Source organism: Bos grunniens, chromosome 23, assembly GCF_055505025.1.
Source record: "Bos grunniens cultivar Pamir isolate PY7600 chromosome 23, Bosgru_T2T1.0, whole genome shotgun sequence".
In the NCBI taxonomy this organism is placed as follows: Eukaryota; Metazoa; Chordata; class Mammalia; order Artiodactyla; family Bovidae; genus Bos; species Bos grunniens.
In genome coordinates this window covers 17,222,404-17,243,594 of record NC_141187.1, presented here as the reverse complement: position 1 = coordinate 17,243,594, position 21,191 = coordinate 17,222,404, and the positions used below count along the sequence as shown (strand labels likewise).

General features: G+C 43.3%; 1 protein-coding gene across 6 annotated transcripts; it reads left to right on the top strand.

Moving 5' to 3' along the window:
* The first annotated feature begins 487 nt into the window (after positions 1-487).
* Positions 488-13,929, top strand: MRPS10 (mitochondrial ribosomal protein S10). 6 transcript variants are annotated; one of them, XM_086371693.1, is made up of 7 exons: positions 488-669; positions 6,360-6,424; positions 6,512-6,584; positions 8,489-8,625; positions 9,595-9,703; positions 11,240-11,329; positions 11,801-13,929. In XM_086371693.1, exons 1-7 carry the CDS (start codon positions 568-570, stop codon positions 11,882-11,884), a joined length of 660 nt encoding a protein of 219 aa, XP_086227819.1. In that variant the 5' UTR covers positions 488-567; the 3' UTR covers positions 11,885-13,929. The 6 variants fall into 6 exon arrangements, with proteins under 6 accessions (XP_086227819.1, XP_086227815.1, XP_086227817.1 ...); XM_086371689.1 differs by having other exon boundaries at positions 610-673; positions 6,515-6,584; XM_086371691.1 differs by having other exon boundaries at positions 610-673; positions 6,515-6,584; positions 11,218-11,329.
* The last annotated feature ends 7,262 nt before the right edge of the window (positions 13,930-21,191 follow it).

The following is a 21,191-nucleotide window of genomic DNA, read 5'->3' as shown; positions in this document are numbered from 1 at the left end:
CTAAACCAGAGAAATTCTGACTCTCAAAACTATGACTCAAAAGACGATTAAACCCAGCCTCCTGGTTATTCCCCTTTAAAAAAACAGACAGACAAGAAAACCCTAACTCAAAGACAAACATGGACTGGATCTGAGGCTTGGCTCATACTCCCTTGCCTGGCGCTCTGCAATAAATCCTTACTCCCTGCAACCTCCCACTGTCAGTCTGCTTTTTTTTTGCGAGCCACAGGCACACAAACACTTTGCTCCGTTATAATAGAAATATCAACTATCAATCAACCATCAACTCAGAGATAACCACTGTCAATACATTTGTTCCAAGCGTGTGGTTATTTTTACCTCCAACAAAACAGGAACTGCAAAGGACAAACGATTTCAAGAGGAAAGCGCTGACGGAACTCGGTAACTACCTAGATACAAGCTGAAGCTATAATAAGAAGGCGGATGAGCCAGGTTAGGACCTGAAGGAAGCCGGCTGTGTTCACTCTAAGAGAGCGTGGAATCACGTCTCTATGGTTGTTCCTGTGCCGGAACACAAGGATACACTCTCTCCTTCTGCGGAACTCTATGGTCAGAGGACGCCTCTGTGACCCCGGAAGCGATCCTGGGGAGCGGGAACGGCAAGATGGCGGTGCGAGCGGTGTTTGGGGCCCTGGGCCGGCGTTTCTGGCAGGTAAGGAGCGCGCTACGCGGATTAGGCGGCCTAACAGGGACAGTTACCATTACGTCTGATTGCCACTTGTCATTCTTCCCATTTTCTGCGATATTTATTTCGCACCTTGACCCGCTGTTTGGAAGAAGGTGGCGAGAAAAGGGCTGATTTTATCTCGAATTCTCTCAGGATAAAACAGAAGTTAATGAGTCAGGGCAGAGACAGGAACGAGAAGAGTAGACTATCAGAAGTGGAAAGGAAAAAAAAAGAAAAAAAAAAAAGAAGTGGAAAGGATATTGGACAGCGAATGTTGCAGACCCCGCTTTTCACGTTTGCGAAATAGGCTCAGAGAAGTCAGGAAGCTACACCTCGCGAAAATTTGGTAGCTTGAGAGTTCAGACGCTTCTTACGGAATCAGTTTGGGATACCTTCCTGATACCCAGGTTTCTGAGACTCAGATGACAGTCGCTGAAGTCAGAGGAGTGGGTTAACTATCCTCTGCTGGGTTTTTTGGAGAAAAGGCAAAAAATTCAAGCAGCGGTTCGTTCTTGGCTTCAGCACCCCTCTGCTCCCTTCACTGTTACCTGAACTGTCATAACATTGTTAATCGGCTACACCCCATACAGTAGAAGAAGTTTTTTTAAAAAAATAGTTAAGGACTCCAAAGAGCTTTGGGTTTTGTGTTTTTTAAGCTATCGGTTTTTTAGCTTATTAGAAAATACAACGAGAATCTTAAAAATCCTTAATTAAAAATAATACAAATAAACTCATTACATGTTAACATAATTAGCGATTTTATGGGAAGCAGCTAGATTTTCCAAAACAAATTGAGAGAGAGAGGAGTGGTATGTTTTATGTTTTTGCACACCTCTTTAATGTCTGGCTTAATAGAAAACAGCTTCTCTAGCTGCTTCTGCAGTCTCTTACTATGTCAGAGGTCATACAGTCTCTGGAAAACTTTACTGTACTTTGATGAGAGACTAGAGTGGGAAAGCTGAAAATAGCATGTTACTGTTATTATAAAAAAATAAGTTTAGCCTCAGGAGCCACCTCTGAAAGTGTCTCAGAAGTCCCTCAGAGGTCTTTAGACCACACTTTGAGAACCACTGTCGTTAAGTCAGGTAGCGTTAGAGGTTGAAATTTTGAATTATTTTTAAGACACATTTACCCAGAGCAGAGGCTCCACTCCCTCAAAAAAAGAAAGGAAAGAAAAGGTAAGAACTTCTTAAGGTTCATTTGTGGATGTAAGAGCACTTTAGACTTGAGATTTTAAAAGCAGGGGAAGATTCTTAGGAAGTGTCATATTCCTTAGACCTGTGGTCCTTCAGCACAACTGCATTGTGGGCTCAGATCAGATCAGATCAGATCAGTCGCTCAGTCGTATCCGACTTTTTGTGACCCCATGAATCGCAGCACGCCAGGCCTCCCTGTCCATCACCAACTCCAGGAATTCACTCAAACTCAAGTCCATCGAGTCAGTAATGCCATCCACCCATCTCATCCTCTGTCGTCCCCTTCTCCTCCTGCCCCCAATCCCTCCCAGCATCAGAGTCTTTTCCAATGAGTCAACTCTTCGCATGAGGTGGCCAAAGTATTGGAGTTTCAGCTTTAGTATCATTCCTTCCAAAGAAATCCCAGGGCTGATCTCCTTCAGAATGGACTGGTTGGATCTCCTTGCAGTCCAAGGGACTCTCAAGAGTCTTCTCCAACACCACAGTTGAAAAGCATCAATTCTTTGGTGCTCAGCCTTCTTCACAGTCCAACTCTCACATCCATACATGACCACAGGAAAAACCATAGCCTTGACTAGACGAACCTTTGTTGGCAAAATAATGTCTCTGCTTTTGAATATGCTATCTAGGTTGGTCATAACTTTCCTTCCAAGGAGTAAGCGTCTTTTAATTTCATGGCTGCAATCACCATCTGCAGTGATTTTGGAGCCCAGAAAAATAAAGTCTGACACTGTTTCCACTGTTTCCCCATCTATTTCCCATGAAGTGGTGGGACCAGATGCCATGATCTTCGTTTTCTGAATGTTGAGCTTTAAGCCAACTTTTTCACTCTCCACTTTCACTTTCATCAAGAGGTTTTTGAGTTCCTCTTCACTTTCTGCCGTAAGGGTGGTGTTATCTGCATATTTGAGGTTATTGATATTTCTCCCGGCAATCTTGATTCCAGCTTGTGTTTCTTCCAGTCCAGCGTTTCTCATGATGTACTCTGCATATAAGTAAAATAAACAGGGTGACAATATACAGCCTTGACGTACTCCTTTTCCTATTTGGAACCAGTCTGTTGTTCCATGTCCAGTTCTAACTGTTGCTTCCTGACCTGCATACAAATTTCTCAAGAGGCAGGTCAGGTGGTCTGGTATTCCCATCTCTTTCAGAATTTTCCACAGTTTATTGTGATCCACACAGTCAAAGGCTTTGGCATAGTCGATAAAGCAGAAATAGATGTTTTTCTGGAACTCTCTTGCTTTTTCCATGATCCAGCGGATGTTGGCAATTTGATCTCTGGTTCCTCTGCCTTTTCTAAAACCAGCTTGAACATCAGGAAGTTCACGGTTCACGTATTGCTGAAGCCTGGCTTGGAGAATTTTGAGCATTACTTTACTAGCGTGTGAGATGAGTGCAATTGTGCGGTAGTTTGAGCATTCTTTGGCATGACCTTTCTTTGGGATCGAAATGAAAACTGACCTTTTCCAGTCCTGTGGCCACTGCTGAGTTTTCCAAATTTGCTGGCATATTGAGTGCAGCACTTTCACAGCATCATCTTTCAGGATTTGGAATAGCTCAACTGGAATTCCATCACCTCCACTAGCTTTGTTCGTAGTGATGCTTTCTAAGGCCCACTTGACTTCACATTCCAGGATGTCTGGCTCTAGGTCAGTGATCACACCATCGTGATTATCTGGGTCGTGAAGATCTTTTTTGTACAGTTCTTCTGTGTATTCTTGCCACCTCTTCTTAATATCTTCTGCTTCTGTTAGGTCCATACCATTTCTGTCTTTTATCAAGCCCATCTTTGCATGAAATGTTCCTTTGGTATCTCGGATTTTCTTGAAGAGATCCCTAGTCTTTCCCACTCTGTTGTTTTCCTCTATTTCTTTGCATTGATCGCTGAAGAAGGCTTTCTTATCTCTTCTTGCTATTCTTTGGAACTCTGCATTCAGATGCTTATATCTTTCCTTTTCTCCTTTGCTTTTCGCTTCTCTTCTTTTCACAGCTATTTGTAAGGCCTCCTCAGACAGCCATTTTGTTTTTTTGCATTTCTTTTCTATGGGAATGGTCTTGATGCCTGTCTCCTGTACAATGTCACGAACCTCATTCCATAGTTCATCAGGCACTCTATCTATCAGATCTAGGCCCTTAAATCTATTTCTCACTTCCACTGTGTAATCATAAGGGATTTGATTTAGGTCATACCTGAATGGTCTAGTGGTTTTCCCTACTTTCTTCAATTTAAGTCTGAATTTGGCAATAAGGAGTTCATGGTCTGAGCCACAGTCAGCTCCTGGTCTTGTTTTTGCTGACTGTATAGAGCTTCTCCATCTTTGGCTGCAAAGAATATAATCAATCTGATTTCCGTGTTGACCATCTGGTGATGTCCATGTATAGAGTCTTCTCTTGTGTTGTTGGAAGAGGGTGTTTGTTATGACCAGTGCATTTTCTTGGCAAAACTCTATTAGTCTTTGCCCTGCTTCATTCCGTATTTCAAGGCCAAATTTGCCTATTACTCCAGGTGTTTCTTGAGTTCTACTTTTGCATTCCAGTCCCCTGAATGAAAAGGACATCTTTTTTGGGTGTTAGTTCTAAAAGGTCTTGTAGGTCTTCATAGAACCGTACAAATTCAGCTTCTTCACCATTACTGGTTGGGGCATAGACTTGGATTACTGTGATATTGAATGGTTTGCCTTGGAAATGAACAGAGATCATTCTGTCGTTTTTGAGATTGCATCCAAGTACTGCATTTCAGACTCTCTTGTTGACCACGATGGCCACTCCATTTCTTCTGAGGGATTCCTGCCCGCAGTAGTAGATATAATGGTCATCTGAGTTAAATTCACCCATTCCAGTCCATTTTAGTTCGGTGATTCCTAGAATGTCGACATTCACTCTTGCCATCTCTTGTTTGACCACTTCCAATTTGCCTTGATTCATGGACCTGACGTTCCAGGTTCCTATGCAATATTGCTCTTTACAGCATCGGCCCTTGCTTCTATCACCAGTCACATCCACAGCTGGGTATTGTTTTTGCTTTGGCCCCATCCCTTCATTCTTTCTAGAGTTATTTCTCCACTAATCTCCAGTAGCATATTGGGCACCTACTGACCTGGGGAGTTTCTCTTTCAGTATCCTATCATTTTGCCTTTTCATACTGTTCATGGGGTTCTCAAGGCAAGAATACTGAAGTGGTTTGCTGTTCCTTCTCGGCTCATTGGCCCACAAACACGGGAGGCAGTCTTCTCTGTGAGTGTGTGTGGAGAAAGGCCTGTACCTCTTATCACCTGGTGGTGTTGTGCTTGATTTCCTTTCTTTTTTGTTTTTCCCCCTTGATTCAAGGGAGACTATGAAAGTTTTGATTTGCCTCCTTGTTCAGTAAAGAGAGGGAAAAGGATAATAAGCTATGAGTAGGCATTCTTAACAACTTAGGTGACCCTCCATTGTTTTAATTTTGTTTGTACTAAACTGGTATTCTCAACTTTGAAGTGTTTTTAAGCTTCTAGTTTCTCAGGTTGCACTTTTAAATCTCAGGAAAGCTTAAGGAAAAAAAAAAAGCGAGTGGCCGATTTTGTGTTACATACAGTAAGATAGATTTCCTACAACTGCAAGTTTTGTTCCACCAGGGGGAGCTGATAATACAGGATTTGGGAATACTGGATTGATGCAGTATGAGGCACAGGAGTGATAGAAGATGGGTGTAAATTCCAATGTGTGTTTCAGTTTTCTTATAAGCTAGTTGTTATAGCTAGTTACTTATAAGCTAGTTTTCCCAGCCAAAGCAAGAAATAAATATGCTGGAAAAGGCTGAAAGCTTCAAGAGTACTTTAGAATTCTTATTCCAGCCCAGTAAATTATAAAGGCACTTTTTCTTAATGCTCAAAAATATTTAAGTATAATGTGTATTATATTGAAATACATTTAGTCTGTAAAAAATAATGGTCAAATGAAGTCACATGTTTTTTTCCTTAATATCCACATATTTAATTCATAGCTATTCATGTGAGAATTGCTTGTTTTAAAAAAATTCTTGCTCCTGAGTTTAAAAGATAGTCTGTGGTATTTTGAGAGTCCTTTTTGATTATCAGCTCTACCATTGTCTTCTTTTTTTTCCTGATGAAGCCTAATTTGACAGTTCAGTTACCCTAATTGTTTGTTTTGTTTGTTTAGTTCCTATGTTGTGTCTCTTTTGTCACCTCATGAATTGTAGCCCGCCAGACTCCTCTGTCCATGGGATTGTCCAGGCAAGAATATTTGAGTGGGTTGATATTTCCTTTTCCAGGGGATTTTCCCTACCCAAGGATCTCCTGCATTGGCAGGTGGACTCTTTGCCATTACGCTATTTGGGAAGCCCCAGTTATCCCAATATCTTCATCTAAAATAAAGAGAAAACCTGTTGTTTGAAGCATCCTCTTGGGTTTTAATGGAAACAATGACTGGTTTGGAAATTGACTTCAATTCTAATACACATCTCCTCTTTTTTTAAGGGTTCAAAGAATTTTTCTGTAAGCAGTTCTAGGAGCAATATAGCCAAAAACGATGGCTTTCTTCTGTAAGTATATAATTGGATTTGCTAAATTGATAAGAAAATAGACTCTTAGGCTGTTTTACTTAGATTTCTCTTTGTTTCCACACATAGCAGCACCAGTATGAAGTGGGTACAGTTTTCAAACCTACACGTTGATGTCCCCAAGGATTTGACCAAGCCTACGGTATGCACTCCCTATTTCTTGGCATAAGAAGCTACATTAGTGATAAATTTTCCTCCTTATTCATTTGAGGCTGTTTCCCAAACACTTTACAAATAAAAAAAATGTGTTCTAAAATACTGGCAGGCGCACAGTGAGCTGAGGAAAGTATTCTCTGATGTCCCTGAGTGCTCAGGGTCGCGTTCAGGCTGTCAGGGTGAGAGCTAATTGAATAAATTATTTACCCCAGATAACTGGGATTGAGCAGTCTTTTGCTTTTAGCTCAATACAGTGTGCAGAGTTGTCATAATCCATGATGTTGAATACTTGGTATTATAGTATAGAAGCGTCTTTGTGTGTGTGTGTGTGTGGCCTTCAAGTCTTTATTTTCATTTTAAGACAGTAAGTCTGGGCCTGGACAATGCTTTATTGTTCACAGTGAGCATTATCACAAGCAAAATCCAGGAGCAGCCGTGTAACCTTGTTTCCTTTCATTGAAAGTCATGGTTCCATCAACCCAGTTTTTGGGTTATTTGTAGTTTTTATAAAATCCTTACAAGTTCCAAACCAAATGCTTGCAGTCCCACCCCTAAAAAATAATCCCCTTTAACAGTTTGGTATGAATCCTTCTAGACCTCTATATATAATCATCTATGCACACCACACACACCAAAATGGAATTGTGATATATCTAATAGACTGCTGGTTCAGTGTTTTCACTTAATAGCATATATAAATGCTGAGTCTCCAGATGCCTACATGAGCCAGACCTGTAAGGAAAGGTGACGGGGTGGCCACAGTGGCAGGCTGTGCCCTTTTTAAGCAAGACAGCTGCTACTTGCTGTAGCCACTTGTGTTATGTGGAAAATCAGACCTAGGGATGTCATATTGTCTACGTTTTCCACATGAAATGAAATTCTAATATTTATGTGAAATCTTTTGATTTTTAGTATTTGTAACGGATTCAAAATATCTTTAAAACCCTATAGAGACTAGTCATTACACATCTTAGGGCCATATTCCCCCTCTGTTGTCCCTTCACTTATGGATAGTATGTGAATATTTTTTGTTCTTCCAACAACCATATTTGGGGGTACTTGCGAGTGAGTATCTAGTTTCCTGGTGAGTAAGTAGATCTGCTTTCAGGGGCAAAGTGATTTAACTCTGAAATATCGGATTAGCAATATAAATTATTGGTTTGATGGATGCATGAAGCGAGGGTAATTCACCTCTTGGAAGAAAGTCAGAAATGTCAAACCCATTATTTTAAGATCTGTAAGTATTAGGGTAGAAGAGGTAGAAGTTAAATGTACAGTCATTTTGATTAGAAATGAGTCATTTTTCTATTAGGGCAGGCTAAATAAACATGGATAGACCTAATAAAAAGAAGATGAGTAGCAATAGCTCGCTTTTGTTTAATGATGTTTATAATTTATAAGCACTTAAATCTGTGCTTTCTTACTTGTTCCCAGCAGAAATGCCATGAACTATAGCACAGGTATTGTCCTATTTATATATAAGAAAACTAAAGTGCAATGAGGTTAGTATATGACTTGCCTGTTGTGATTGAGCTTGAAATGGGAGAGTTTAATTCTCAGTCCAGTTCTTCTGACCAGGCTAGTTTTATTAACAAACTCCTAAGTCCTTTCCTGTTGTGTATTTGAGGTTCAGTAACTTAAGCTAAAGGGTTCCATTGGTGATTTTGTAGGTTGCTTGAAAATCCTTTTGATTCAAACTGTATTATAACTGATTCTTAAGGGTCATTCTGGAATCTGAATGTAGTCGTATCTAGATATTTAAAGATGCGTTTTTCTCCCCACTTAAGTAAACTGTGAAGTTGTTCAGTTGAGGATAGTATTTTAAATTTTCCAGTATAAATATTAGAGGAACCATGACTGAAGCTTTTCTTCTTGGTTTTAAAATTGCAGATAACCATTTCTGATGAACCGGACACATTATATAAGCGCCTGTCAGTTTTAGTAAAAGGCCATGATAAGGCTGTATTGGACAGTTACGAATATTTTGCAGTGCTTGCTGCTAAAGAACTTGGTATCTCTGTTAAAGTGTAAGTATGAAATTTCTTAATCTGACCTGTTAGCAGCTATAACACAGTCAGGAAAATGGTGCCAGTCCCAGCTAGGTCTGAGCTCTTAAAATAGGACAGAAACTCATGATGGAGAGAGTTGAGGTTTGTTATTCTAAGCAGAATCATTCCTTCCTGTCTACCAGAATTTTAAAATACTAGAATGAGTGAACAAGGAAAATGAAGGAATCCTTTCTCTAGAAATGGCATGGACATAGGAGTCCCAAGAAGCCTGTGTGTCTGGAATCTCCATGGGGCAGGGAGGTGGATTAGGTGAACACACAGTTTTTCAGACCTGTTGGATTTGATGATCTTTGCTATTATATCCATTGTTTTAAAACTGCCTTAAGAAACATCGCTCAACCCAATACTTGGATGCATGAGCAGAGTGAGCTTCATATGGCCTTGACGTCTCTGCAGGGTCAAGTGTAACTATACCTCCTTTGTCTTGTCATCTGCTCTCTGATGCTGAACGAGGCCCATTTGGAGCTTTGCCAGTCTTGCCTTCTAACAAAACTGAAGGAACACGCGCATTTCCTCTAACAGACTATAGTTTGTGCTTACCAATGTGTCTGTAATGCACACAGCAGATACCACAGCTGCGTCCAACACACGCTGCCGCTCCCCCAGCTCATACATTTGGTCTATGCAGGTCCTCAACGGTGTGAAAGCCAGAGTCGTGTGTGTGTGCACGAGCACTTGCATGCCAAGGCTTGTTTTTTGGGTCTGTGGCAAATGTTCCTGTTGCTGTCTGTGGGTTTATTTTGGCCTAAGTTTTACTGCAGCAGTCGTTAGAGATGACAGTCTTAACAAATGGAAGTCTGTAAATGATAGTTAATGCCTATAATTGAGCATGAGCCTGACCTACAAGATTGTGGAATCATGCTTTGATATCAGTGACTCAGGTTTTAACATCACTTAAGTGTGTTGCTTTGCCCATTAATTTTCCAGACATGAACCTCCAAGGAAAATAGAACGATTTACTCTTCTCAAATCAGTGCATATTTTCAAGAAGCACAGAGTTCAGTATGAAATGAGAACACTTTATAGATGTTTAGAGGTGAGTTTATTTCAGATATTCAGGCTTTTTTTTTAATGCCCCAAATTTCACATGAGCACATTATAACTTTCCCTTAACTTGGCCTGTGGGCTTCCTTTCAGTCAGTCCATGTCCAATAGTTGTAGAGAAGATGAGTGGTTTTTGTGTGTTTATGGAAGGAACGTGATAGAAAAATATTGAAGTAAAGCCATCCTTCAGAGTGTGTTTGCTTAGTCGCTCAGTTGTACCTAACTCTTTGTGACCCCATGGACTGTAGCCCGCCAGGCTCCTCTGTCCATGGGTTTCTCGAGGCAAGAATACTGGAGTGGGTTGCCATGCCCTCCACCAGGGGATCTTCCCAACTGAGGGATTGAACCTAGGTCTCCTGCATTGCAGGTGGATTCTTTATTGTCTGAGCCACCAAGGAAACCCTTTTCGAAGTAGTTCAGAATTTAACTCAGGAGTGCACATTATGTTGACTAGTATTTTTAATAAGAAACTACAGGCAGTTTCTTTGTTTTTTGTTTTAATTATCTGGCTGTGACAGGTCTTAGTTGCAGCATGCAGGATCTTTCATTGTGGTGCACGGGCTTCTCTCTAGTTACAGCGGTCTTAGTTGCCCTGTCGCATATGGGACCTTAGTGCCAAGGATTGAACCCACATCCCCTGTGTTGGAAGGCAGATTCTTAACCACTGGACAGCCAGTGAAGTCCCTATGTTGACTGAAGTCCCTGTGTTGACTGATTTTTATACACTAAGCTAGCGTTGGAATAATTTTGCTTATATTTCAGAAACTCTAGCCAAGTTTTCACACAGCTCTAATAATTCTTTTCTCATCCTCACTGAATTCTCCACATCCATGATAGCCAACATTAAGGTTTTTCATTCATTGATGATCATTCATTTGTGCAGCCACCCGGGGCAGCACAGCCCTGTGGTTGAGAAGAGCATGGGATCTGGGGTCCGCCAGCCAGGTCCAAGCACTAGCATTTGCTGGCTGTGCGGCCTGTGCCTTACTCAAGTCCTTCATCTCTAAATTGGAAATAATAATGGGACTCATCTCTCAAGGTTAATGTGAGGATTAAATGAGATGTTTATCTAAAGCACTTAGACTATTTTGTCACGATAAATGATTGGTAAATGTTATTAAAACAAGTGTTTGTGCATCTTTTATATGAGAAGCTCTGTACTAGGCATTGTATTAAGACACTGCCCTACCCTTAAATGAAAAAGAAAAATCCACAATTTTATTCACCTCACCATAGAGCATACAGAAAATCTTACACTGTCTTATAATTTAGTTTTCTGTTTGCTTTTGAGTTGTTTTGTGACATTCTTGTGCTGTTTCGATACCATGTTTGCCATCTGGGTTTCATGGAGCCCTGACATTAAGGCGTTTGGAAGTAATGTTGCCCCAGTTCAACCAGAGGATCTACACTTTTTTCCTATAAATTGGGATTCTGAAGATTTCACTGATGAAGAAATGACTGCTGATTTTGCTCCCCCCCCCAATCTTAAAATTTCTACTTCAACAGCATAGCATGTTTGAAATTTTAGTTAGAACATCTCACTGGAAGTACAGCAGATGTCTACTTGGAATATATTCAGCGAAACTTACCTGAGGGAGTTGCCATGGAAGTTACAAAGGTATGGCTTGAATTTCTGTCTCAGTTGCGGGGAGATCTGTATTGTTGTGTGGATACGTTGCCGCCTGATTGCAGCCACCCCGGTGGAGGGGAGGACCTGGAGGGAGACTTGTCCCAGTGGTTGGGCTCTCTGCCTGCCCCCCGCGCCCCCAGAGCAGTGGGGGCAGCTCAGCAGACTGCAGCCCACATCCTCCCAGAGCAACTTGTGACGCCTCCATTCCTCTCAGCAGTTGTCTCAACACAGGTTCCACATTGATTGGTGGTCGCTGGAGATCACCGAGGAGCAGCAGATTATGTATGTGAGAGTTTATCTGCCATTGAGTTTCCTTCTCTTTGTTTCAAAGTCCTGCAACAAGTTGAGGGGGTAAAAGAAAAAGGTCAGAGGCCTTGAGGGAAGAGAATGAATACTTTCAGTTTGTGGCTGAAGAGTTCAGTTAAGTCCATTATACTATAATTTTGTTTTTCTCTCTAGACAAGATTAGAACAGTTGCCAGAACACATCAAGAAGCCAGTCTGGGAAACAACACCAGAGGAAAAAGGAGACAGCAAGTCATAAAGTCCCACAGTGACCACTTGTGCCGGGGTGTGGAGTGAACGTGTCAAGCGGAGGGACCCTCCCGTGAGGACTACTTCAGGTCTACCCGACTGCGCTCCTGAGGCTTCACGGCCTGATCAGTGGAACTCGGGGGTCAGAACTTTACGATCCACTGGACTGTTGTGCAAGAACCGCTTTATCTGTTCTTTTGTAAGCCTCATGTATTTCAGTTCTGATTTTAACAAATATGAGCAAACCATTTGGACCACTCTGTGCCAAAACAGTCAAATTGACATTTTGTTATTCCACTATTGTTTCGTTATTAGTTTATACTGATTGTGATTTCTGTTTTTTCATTCATCTAAAAATGAGTATTCCACATACTTCTCACACACATTTTTTTCTTTTGAGGGACCTAAAAGGAACCTTTGGTTAATTAAACATTGAGCAGTTCGAGTTTTTGATACTTACCTTAGTGTAGGCTGGCATATGATAGTTTGGGATGATGACCTCCAAGTTTTGCCTCATGTGAGCATTACTTTCTTAAAAATGGATGTACTTTGCAGCAGATCAAGCATGTTTGTGGCTTATGCTGAACCCCTCTGGTGCTGCCTAGAAGGGTCACTGTAATGGAATTTGAGCTCTCGAGAAATCACTGATTATTGGTTCATTCATCCCGTAATTTGTTTATTCAGTAAGCTTTTCTTTTGTTAGCTCTGCACCCAGTACTGTAGTAAATACCAAAAATTGAATAGCAATAATGGCTTTCAAAAATTGTGCAAGGCACAAATGAAAACTTTTCCTTATTAAGTTCCGTGCTGATAAGACCTCTTTCTTTTGCTGACTAGCACTCTTTTTGTTTGGAGATGTCTACTTTTCCATGAAATTAGATAGTGGTAAAGAGCTCTGACAGAGGCAGGATGACAGTGGGCCGAGACTGCTGGTGTGTCAGCCCCAAGGGACTGGCTCGTTTCCTTTTTACAGAAGAATCGGGTGCTTGTCTTGTGGTTTCCTTCTCATCTTTGGGGTAGTTATGACTTCTCAGTTTTCCCCCCTTAAACTGGAATCCCTGTTCTCTTTTCCTGACCTGCTATCAGGTATGCGTGTTCTGAATGCACACTGCTTAGGTATCAGGCTTACATTACCGTCATTAACTTAGAAAGAATTACAGCCTTGTCCACCAGGACCTCATTCTGTTTTCACCTCAGTTGTGGACTCTCATTCACAAATGAATAAAGCGTGATTACCCCAGGTATAAGCCTCAGGATTGAGAACTGATCAATAAAACAGAACCAATATCATAGTAAATATACATAACAAAGCAGCCATTGTGGCTCATTTTCACTATAAAAAGATTCTTTAAAAATAAATACAGACCCACATCTAACCCTTTTGGTGCTTTTATTACAGACGGTGTCAGTCACGTGATCATAGTAGGGTGCCTTGTGCACTCTCGCATCTGGTGGCTTTCCTTTAAAGGTATACTTCCATTTCCAACTGTTTTCAGACTAAAGTAGCCTGTAAACCAGATGACTTAGCTCTTCACATTACATATTAAAGTCTCATTTTAAGATAAATAAACTACACACACAACTAAAATGAGTGGTGTTTCCTTGACATAAGTAATTGGCATATTTGAAGCCTACTTGATATAAACTAGGTAACTTCTTTATTCTCAGACTGAGGAAGTTTTGTTTGTTCTTTTGAATTGGGTCTCCTGAGTAAAATGCGCATTCTTAAAATTAGAATTAATGCCCAAGTCTCACTGTCTGTTCGTGGTGGTGATGAGAGGTAGTGAGAAGCATAGACCTGCTCTCAGGATGGACCAGAAGGCAGGTATGAACTAAGGTGGTCTTTTATTGAAGTGAAGGCCTGAATTCATTGTTGCTTTCTCTGAAGTATAGTTTCTTTTTATAGTATATAAGATGGTGTTAAGGTCTGTCTTAAACTATTGGTAGACTCAAACTTGTTCAGCACCTGGTAGTTTTGATTTCAAGGAGAATTACTTCATATGTCCTTTGGCCACTTAGATATGCCGCAGTAAACACGTGAAGCAGTGGTTTTAATGTGGTCTGTTTTCTTCACATTTCTGTTGGTCAGCTACCATTCCTCCTTCCTTAAACTGTATTATTAAATGAGCTTTACTACAACATTTATGAATAGCCAAGTAAAGAAAATATGGACTCTGGAGCCTAAAAGGCCTGAGGCAGATAAGAGTTGATAACCCACTAACTGGTATAAAGTTAGGCAAGATGTTTAACCCTGTCAGAGCCTCAATTTACTCAGTAAAACGTAGGAAATCTACTTAGGAAGGTTGGAGCATTTAATCAGATAACTTACAAAGCCCCTCACAGAGTACCACAGTACCAGGCAGATAATAAGACATTCAGTAAGTATCAGGTGTGTAAATGAGAAATCCTGCCTGCCATATCAGTGAACAAAGAATGTCACAGCCATTAAGCCATCACATGACAGCCACCCCGACTGTGCACCCTGAGAAGACGCAGGATGAGAAGCACAGGATACTGGCTCCAGATAGCAAAGGATTTCAGTGAACCCAGACTCTTGCATCTTCCCATACCTAGAAAAACGCTAAATTCGTTAACTCTAAATACCTGGTTTTTCTTTTACAGTAATGTTTTGATGTTCTGAATACCTAGTCTTTGTTGCAAAAACGCCTATACATCCTGGCCCTCCCCCCTCACCTTTTCGAAGCAGCCTCTCGGAGTTATCTGAGATGCTGTGTCCTGAGCCCAAGTCCTCAGTTTTGTTCAGCAAATAAAACATAATTCTCACTTGTAGATTGGGCGTTTTGCTCAGTTGACAGTTATTACAGGCGGCAGAACAAACAGTACTCCAGATGCTCGTGTGCTGTACAGTTTAAAAACCAGCAGGAACGGCCTTCAGAATATCTCCAAGCTAAGCATACTACCTTACAATGGTTGCAAAGTTTAATTTCGATGAGAAAACATGTAGCATGCTCATTATAATAACCCCCATGCGTTCTACCAAGCATTTATAGATACTATCTTTTTTACAGATCCTATCTTATTTAATCTTTGTAACAACTCAATAGTTACTCTTATGATCCCCGTTTTATGGAAGAGAAAATCAAGTTTGACTTGCCCACTCAATTGCCCTTTCAGTTTACAGATAAAACAGACGAAAAAGGTGAAACTGATGAGTTCCAATTACTAACGACAGAGACAGCCGCCTCAGAACCTAATTTTGAAAGGCTAGGATGGGACTTCCCTGGTGGTCCAGTGGTTGAGAATCCATCTGCCAATGCAGGAGACATGAGTTCGCTCCCTGGTCCAGGAAGACTCCACATGCCACAGAACGATTAAGCCCCACACACCCCGACTACTGGGCGCACATGCCCCAGAGCTCATGCTCCAGGGCAGTGAGAGTCCCGCGCGCAGCGACAAGACTCAGTGCAGCCAGAAATCCTTTTTTAAAAAGATGTTTAAAAAAGAAAGTCTGGAAATATGTACTGGAATGCCCGCATATTAAAGGCAGACTATTCAAACCTAAAATCCAGATTATGTCCCCTTGTACATTAGCAAAGTATACTACTCATTTCCCCTAAGGATTAGAAATAAAAGAGATGGGGGGGGGGGGGGAATAAGGAATAAAAGATGTAAATGGACATGAATAAAGGCCAGAAGCATAACCCACAGCTGGATCCCTGTGGTCTCAAGGCTGACATTGGTCCTGACTGTCTACCGTAGCCACAGGAGAGTTTAAGCTCCAGTCAGGGAGCCTGCTGGGTCACAGGAAGCCTGGTGCAGTGACAGCTGTGGGGCTGCAGGCCAGGCCTGTGTCGGGCTCTGCACACTCTGGTTTGTTGCTCACATGCATTTCCATACCCCTGCAGCCAGGCTTAGGGCTGAATGCCTGGGATCCCCAGAGTTCTCTTTGCAAATCCCTGCTCAATTCCTAACCCTGCCCTCCTTAAAGCCTTACTATTGTTATTCACTTTGAGCTATCATTGTCTGCGGAGTCCTAATCCTCTTTAAAACGATATATTTATATCCCAACAGCTCAGCGGTGTTTAAGGGCAGGTCATGGGCAACTGACCCACATGAAAAGCCCATTGAATTTTAGATTCCTCAGCCAGAGGCTAAATCAAGTTCTATTTCATTCATAGGGTCTCTGGAGCACAGGTATCATCCTTTAATTACTCTCAACGTTGCCTAAACATAGACAAAAGTGAAGAGGCGGATAGGGGTGACACCACCTTCACACAGCCACAGTGACGGCATGTGTTGTTTTCAGGTGTTCTGAGATGGGGACGGAGTTGAAAATCACTGGAGACCTCTTCAGTGCTAAAATCACCTTGTCTTTTCACATCAACATATATCTGCTAACCCAGACACTCCAAGGAATCAAGGGCAGTTGTCTTGTAAAATTATGAAGTAATAGCTCACATGAATTCAACTCTGACCATGTGCCAAGCGCTTTGCTCAGTTACTCAACAAGTCTTGTTTGTGCCAAGAATTCCTTGTTCGTGCCAAGCACTGGTCTAGGCTTTGGAAATTCTGCACCGTGTATGGTGAAGCCCCTCTTCTCTGGGATCTTAGACTCTAGTGGAGAAAACATGATATGGGGGAAGAAATAATAAGATCATTTCATAGGTATGCAGTTAAGCACTGCTGCTGCTGCTACTAAGTCGTTTCAGTCGTGTCCGACTCTGTGCGACCCCAGAGATGGCAGCCCACTAGGCTCCCCCGTCCCTGGGATTCCCCAGGCAAGAATACTGGAGTGGGTTGCCATTTCCTTCAATGCACGAAAGTGAAAAGTGAAAGGGAAATCGCTCAGTCGTGTCCGACTCTTAGCGACCCCATGGACTGCAGCCTACCAGGCTCCTCCGTCCATGGGATTTTCCAGGCAGGAGTACTGGAGTGGGGTGCCATTGCCTTCTCTGAGTTAAGCACTAGGCAGCAAGTAAAGTAAGATAACGACAAAATTACTTGAGTGGTTACTTGGGACAAAAGCCACTGATAGTGGCTCAGATGATAAAGAATCTGCCTGCGATGCAGGAGACCTGGGTTCCATCCCTGGGTTGGGAAGATCCCCCACTCCAGTATTCTTGCCTGGTGAATTCCATGGAGGGAGCAGCCTGGCAGGCTCCAGTCCATGGGGTCGCAAAGAGTCAGACATGACTGAGCAACTGATACTTTCACTGTTACTTGAGATGAATTTGGGAAAGTTCTCTCCGAGGAGAGGAAACTATCAGGAAGGAGGCAGCTGTGTGAGAGCCTGCGGAAGGGCAGTCCAAGCAGCAGGACCAGTCAGTGCTAAGGGCCAGGGAGTGCAAAGTGTCTGAGGACAAGGGCAGAGCAACATGAAGAAGAAGCGGGTGGGACTAGATCATGACCGGGGGAAGGAGTGTGGCTTTTATCCTGAGGGTCAGTGGGAAGCCATGGGAGAGTTTGAAGCAGGACAGTGATTGGATCTGATTTACGCTTTAGAATACATTCCTCTGGCTGCTTGGTATGGACTGAAAGGAAGGGGTGATGGGAAGGGTGGGGCAGAACCTGCTGCAGTGGGCCAGTGAGAGGATGTAGCCTGGACAGAGCTGCAGGGATGGAGGGAATGGGAAATTGTTATATTAAGAATAAGTTCGGAGGTGGAGCTGACAGAAAGACCTCCTAGTAGGCTGAAAGGAGATCTAAGAGAAAGAGAGGACTCCAGGATGTCTCCTTGATTTCAGTCTAAGCAGCTGGATAAATGGTGATGCCATGACTGAGGTGGAGAAGGGTTGAGCAGGGATTTAGGAAGGCTATCAGTATGTTGGCTTTGGCCTTGGTAAATCTGCAATCTGAGTGGAGATGTTCAGTAGGCAGCTGGGGTCCTGAATCTGGAAGCTACAAATGGTGTGTGATGTCCAGGGTGAATGAGCTCATCTGGGGAGCACATATGAGTAGAGAGGAGCACAGTCCTGAGGACAAGCCTGGGACGCCCAAGCTTGGAGAGATTTGTTTAAAAGGAGGAGGTGCTGGCAAAGGAGATGAGGAATCAGTGAGGTTGGAGTGGAACCAGGCTCCATGTGAGTCCTTGAACCCTAAAGTGTTTGAAGAAAGAACTTGGGAAGTGGTGCTGAATCTGCAAGTTGGTCATCGTAAGGCCTTCTCCACGGAGTGACGGGGATGAACGTCCAGTTGGAGTAAGTTGAGGAGAGAATAAGAAATGAAGAGGAGGGACTTTCCTGGTGGTCCAGTGGCTAAGTCTCTGAGCTCCCCATGCAGGGGGCCTGGGTTCAATCCCTGGTCAGGGAACTAGATTTCACATGCTGCAACTAAAGAGCCCATGTGCTGCGACTAAGACCAGTGCAGCCAAAATTATAGAAGAAGGGGATGTGAATTGCTGCCTTCAAAAATGCCCAACACGTCATGGCTTCATGACAGCTCAGTCAGTGCTCTGTGGGGACACGGTCTGCCCTGTGTGGTATCAGGTGGGTGGCTGGAAGGCCAGGGCAGGAGGCATCAGCAGGTTCACTGGCCCCCTTTCCCCACACGTCCAGTGGCTGACGCTGGCTGTCACCCGGGAGCCCTGGGCCTCCCCGCAACATGATGGCTGCGTTCCGAGGACAAGTCCTGAGGGACAGCCAGGCATGATCCCTACTGCCTTTGATGACCCAGCCTTAGGAGTCACATAGTGTCACTTCTGCCCATTCTCTTCGTTGAGTATGGCAAAGTCCCATCCAGGTTGAAGAGAGGGAGAAAGAGGCTCTTCCCCATGATGCGAAGAACATGTGAGACCAGACCCACTGCTGTGCCATTTTCAAGAAATAACATCTTCCCCTAGGGGTTTAGTTGTAAGAAGGGGCCAAGGTGAGGACAGCAGCTGGAGGGGAGCAGTAACTGGCAGGACTATTGGATCTAGTGGGCACCGTGTCTAGGGCCCACAATATTTTTAATTTAAATGTTTTAATTTCTTTCAAAAATAATATAATGCAGTCTGGACTGGAACTGGGTTATATTCCTCTTTTTACCAATGAATGATAAAATAGCACTTTCATGTTTTAAATTTCTATTTATTTATGGCTGTGCTGGGTCTTCGTTGCTCCACACAGGTGTTTTCTAGTTGTGGCAAGCAGGGCCTACTCTCCATTTGTGGTTCATGGGCTTCTCACTGTGGTGGCTTCTCTTGTTGAAGAGCACAGGCTCCAGGGTGCATGGTCTCAGGAGCATGTGGGATATTAGTTCCTGGACCAGGGATCAAACCCGTGTTCTCTGCATTGGCAGGTGGACTCCCGACTACTGGACCACTGGGGAAGTCCCAAAATAGCACTTTTAATACTTAATTAGTTACTATTTAATTATCAATATATATCTTATAACCCATGAAGGCAAAAGTAGGCCCCAGAAAGTCACAGGTGGCCTCTGACTGTGGGGTCAAGGAGGAATTTTTGTCTTATTTTGTTTTAATAGGGGTAATGTTGAGGCACATCTACAGATGGAATGATCCATTAGCGCAGGATGCGTGGAGGATGCAGAAGAGAAAGGGATGGCTGTGGACTTGCAGTGCTTGGTTGGGTGAAGGGAGGTGACAGCTAGAAACCAAGCGGAGGAGCTGACAGGTGGAGATGGGGAAGGGACTCTGCGCCCATCGAACCAGGAAGAGAGGCTGGATATGTGAGCGCAGGTGCAGAGAGGTGCGTCTGATACATCTTCTCTGTGACATGAAGGATGTGACAAGGTCATCAGCTGAATATGGGAGTGAGAGGAAGTTTCAAGGGTTGGAAGGGTGGTGGAATGGTCATCTCTGGGAAAGAGGAGGGACTTCCCTGGTAGTCCCGTAGTTAAGACTGCAAGCTTCCCCTGGGTCACGGGTTAAGACTCAAGGGTCTGGCCTGTAAAGGAGCTTCAGGTATCGTGCTGGACAGCGGTCCCCAGCCTTCTTGGCACCAGGGACTGTTTTCATAGAAGGCAAGAAGCACAAGCTGGACTCAAGATTGCCGGGAGAAATATCAATAACCTCAGATATGCAGATGACACCACCCTTATGGCAGAAAGTGAAGAGGAACTAAAAAGCCTCTTGATGAAAGTGAAAGAGGAGAGTGAAAAAGTTGGCTTAAAGCTCAACGTTCAGAAAACTAAGATCATGGCATCTAGTCCCATCACTTCATGGGAAATAGATGGGGAAACAGTGGAAACAGTGTCAGACTTTAGTTTTTTGGGCTCCAAAATCACTGCAGATGGTGACTGCAGCCATGAAATTAAAAGATGCTTACTCCTTGGAAGAAAAGTTATGACCAACCTAGATAGCATATTCAAAAGCAGAGACATTACTTTGCCAGCAAAGGTCCGTCTAGTCAGGCTATGGTTTTTCCAGTGGTCATGTATGGATGTTAGAGTTGGACTATGAAGAAAGCTGAGCACTGAAGAATTGATGCTTTTGAACTGTGGTGTTGGAGAAGACTCTTGAGAGTCCCTTGGACTGCAAGGAGATCCAACCAGTCCATTTGGAAGGAGATCAGCCCTGGGATTTCTTTGGAAGGAATGATGCTAAAGCTGAAACTCCAGTACTTTGGCCACCTCATGCAAAGAGTTGACTCATTGGAAAAGACTCTGATGCTGGGAGGGATTGGGGGCAGGAGGAGAAGGGGACAACAGAGGATGAGATGGCTGGATGGCATCACTGACTCTATGGACGTGAGTTTGAGTGAACTCCTGGAGTTGGTGATGGACAGGGAGGCCTGGCATGCTGCGATTCATGGGGTCACAAAGAGTCGGACACGACTGAGTGACTGAACTGAACTGAATTCTTCCACAGACTGGGGGCAGGGAATGGTTTGGGGATGATTCAAGCGCATTACATCTATTGTGCACTTTATTTCTATTATTGTTGCATTGGCTCCACCTCAGATCATTGGGCATTAGATCCCAGAGGTTGGGGACCCCTGGTGCTGGGAACCGACAATGTGGGGACAGACCTGCTCACCCAGAGTCCTTCACATCATAGATCCTGCTGCTTTTCACTAGACCAAGTGGAGGGCCAGCCCCTGCTCACCAGCAGTTCTGTTTTATGGGCTAGAAGTTGTACTTGCATCTTCTCTGGATATCAGAGTCTCCTGTGTCTCCAAGGTGGGCCTCCCTGGAGCTGCATGGTGCCCTTCCGAAAGTGCCAGGGTCCATGCGTAAGATGGGAGGGTCCCAGCCTGCCTTCCCAATTCCCCCCTCCATCTGCTTACCTCTGTTTCCACCCCTTCTCCCTTTTCAGAACCTACTGGACAGCTTACTTAAGTGGTTGACCAGACTGAAGGGAGGGGTGAGGCTAGGGGAGCTTAGCCGACTGGAGGTCAGACCTGGAAGGAATCTTC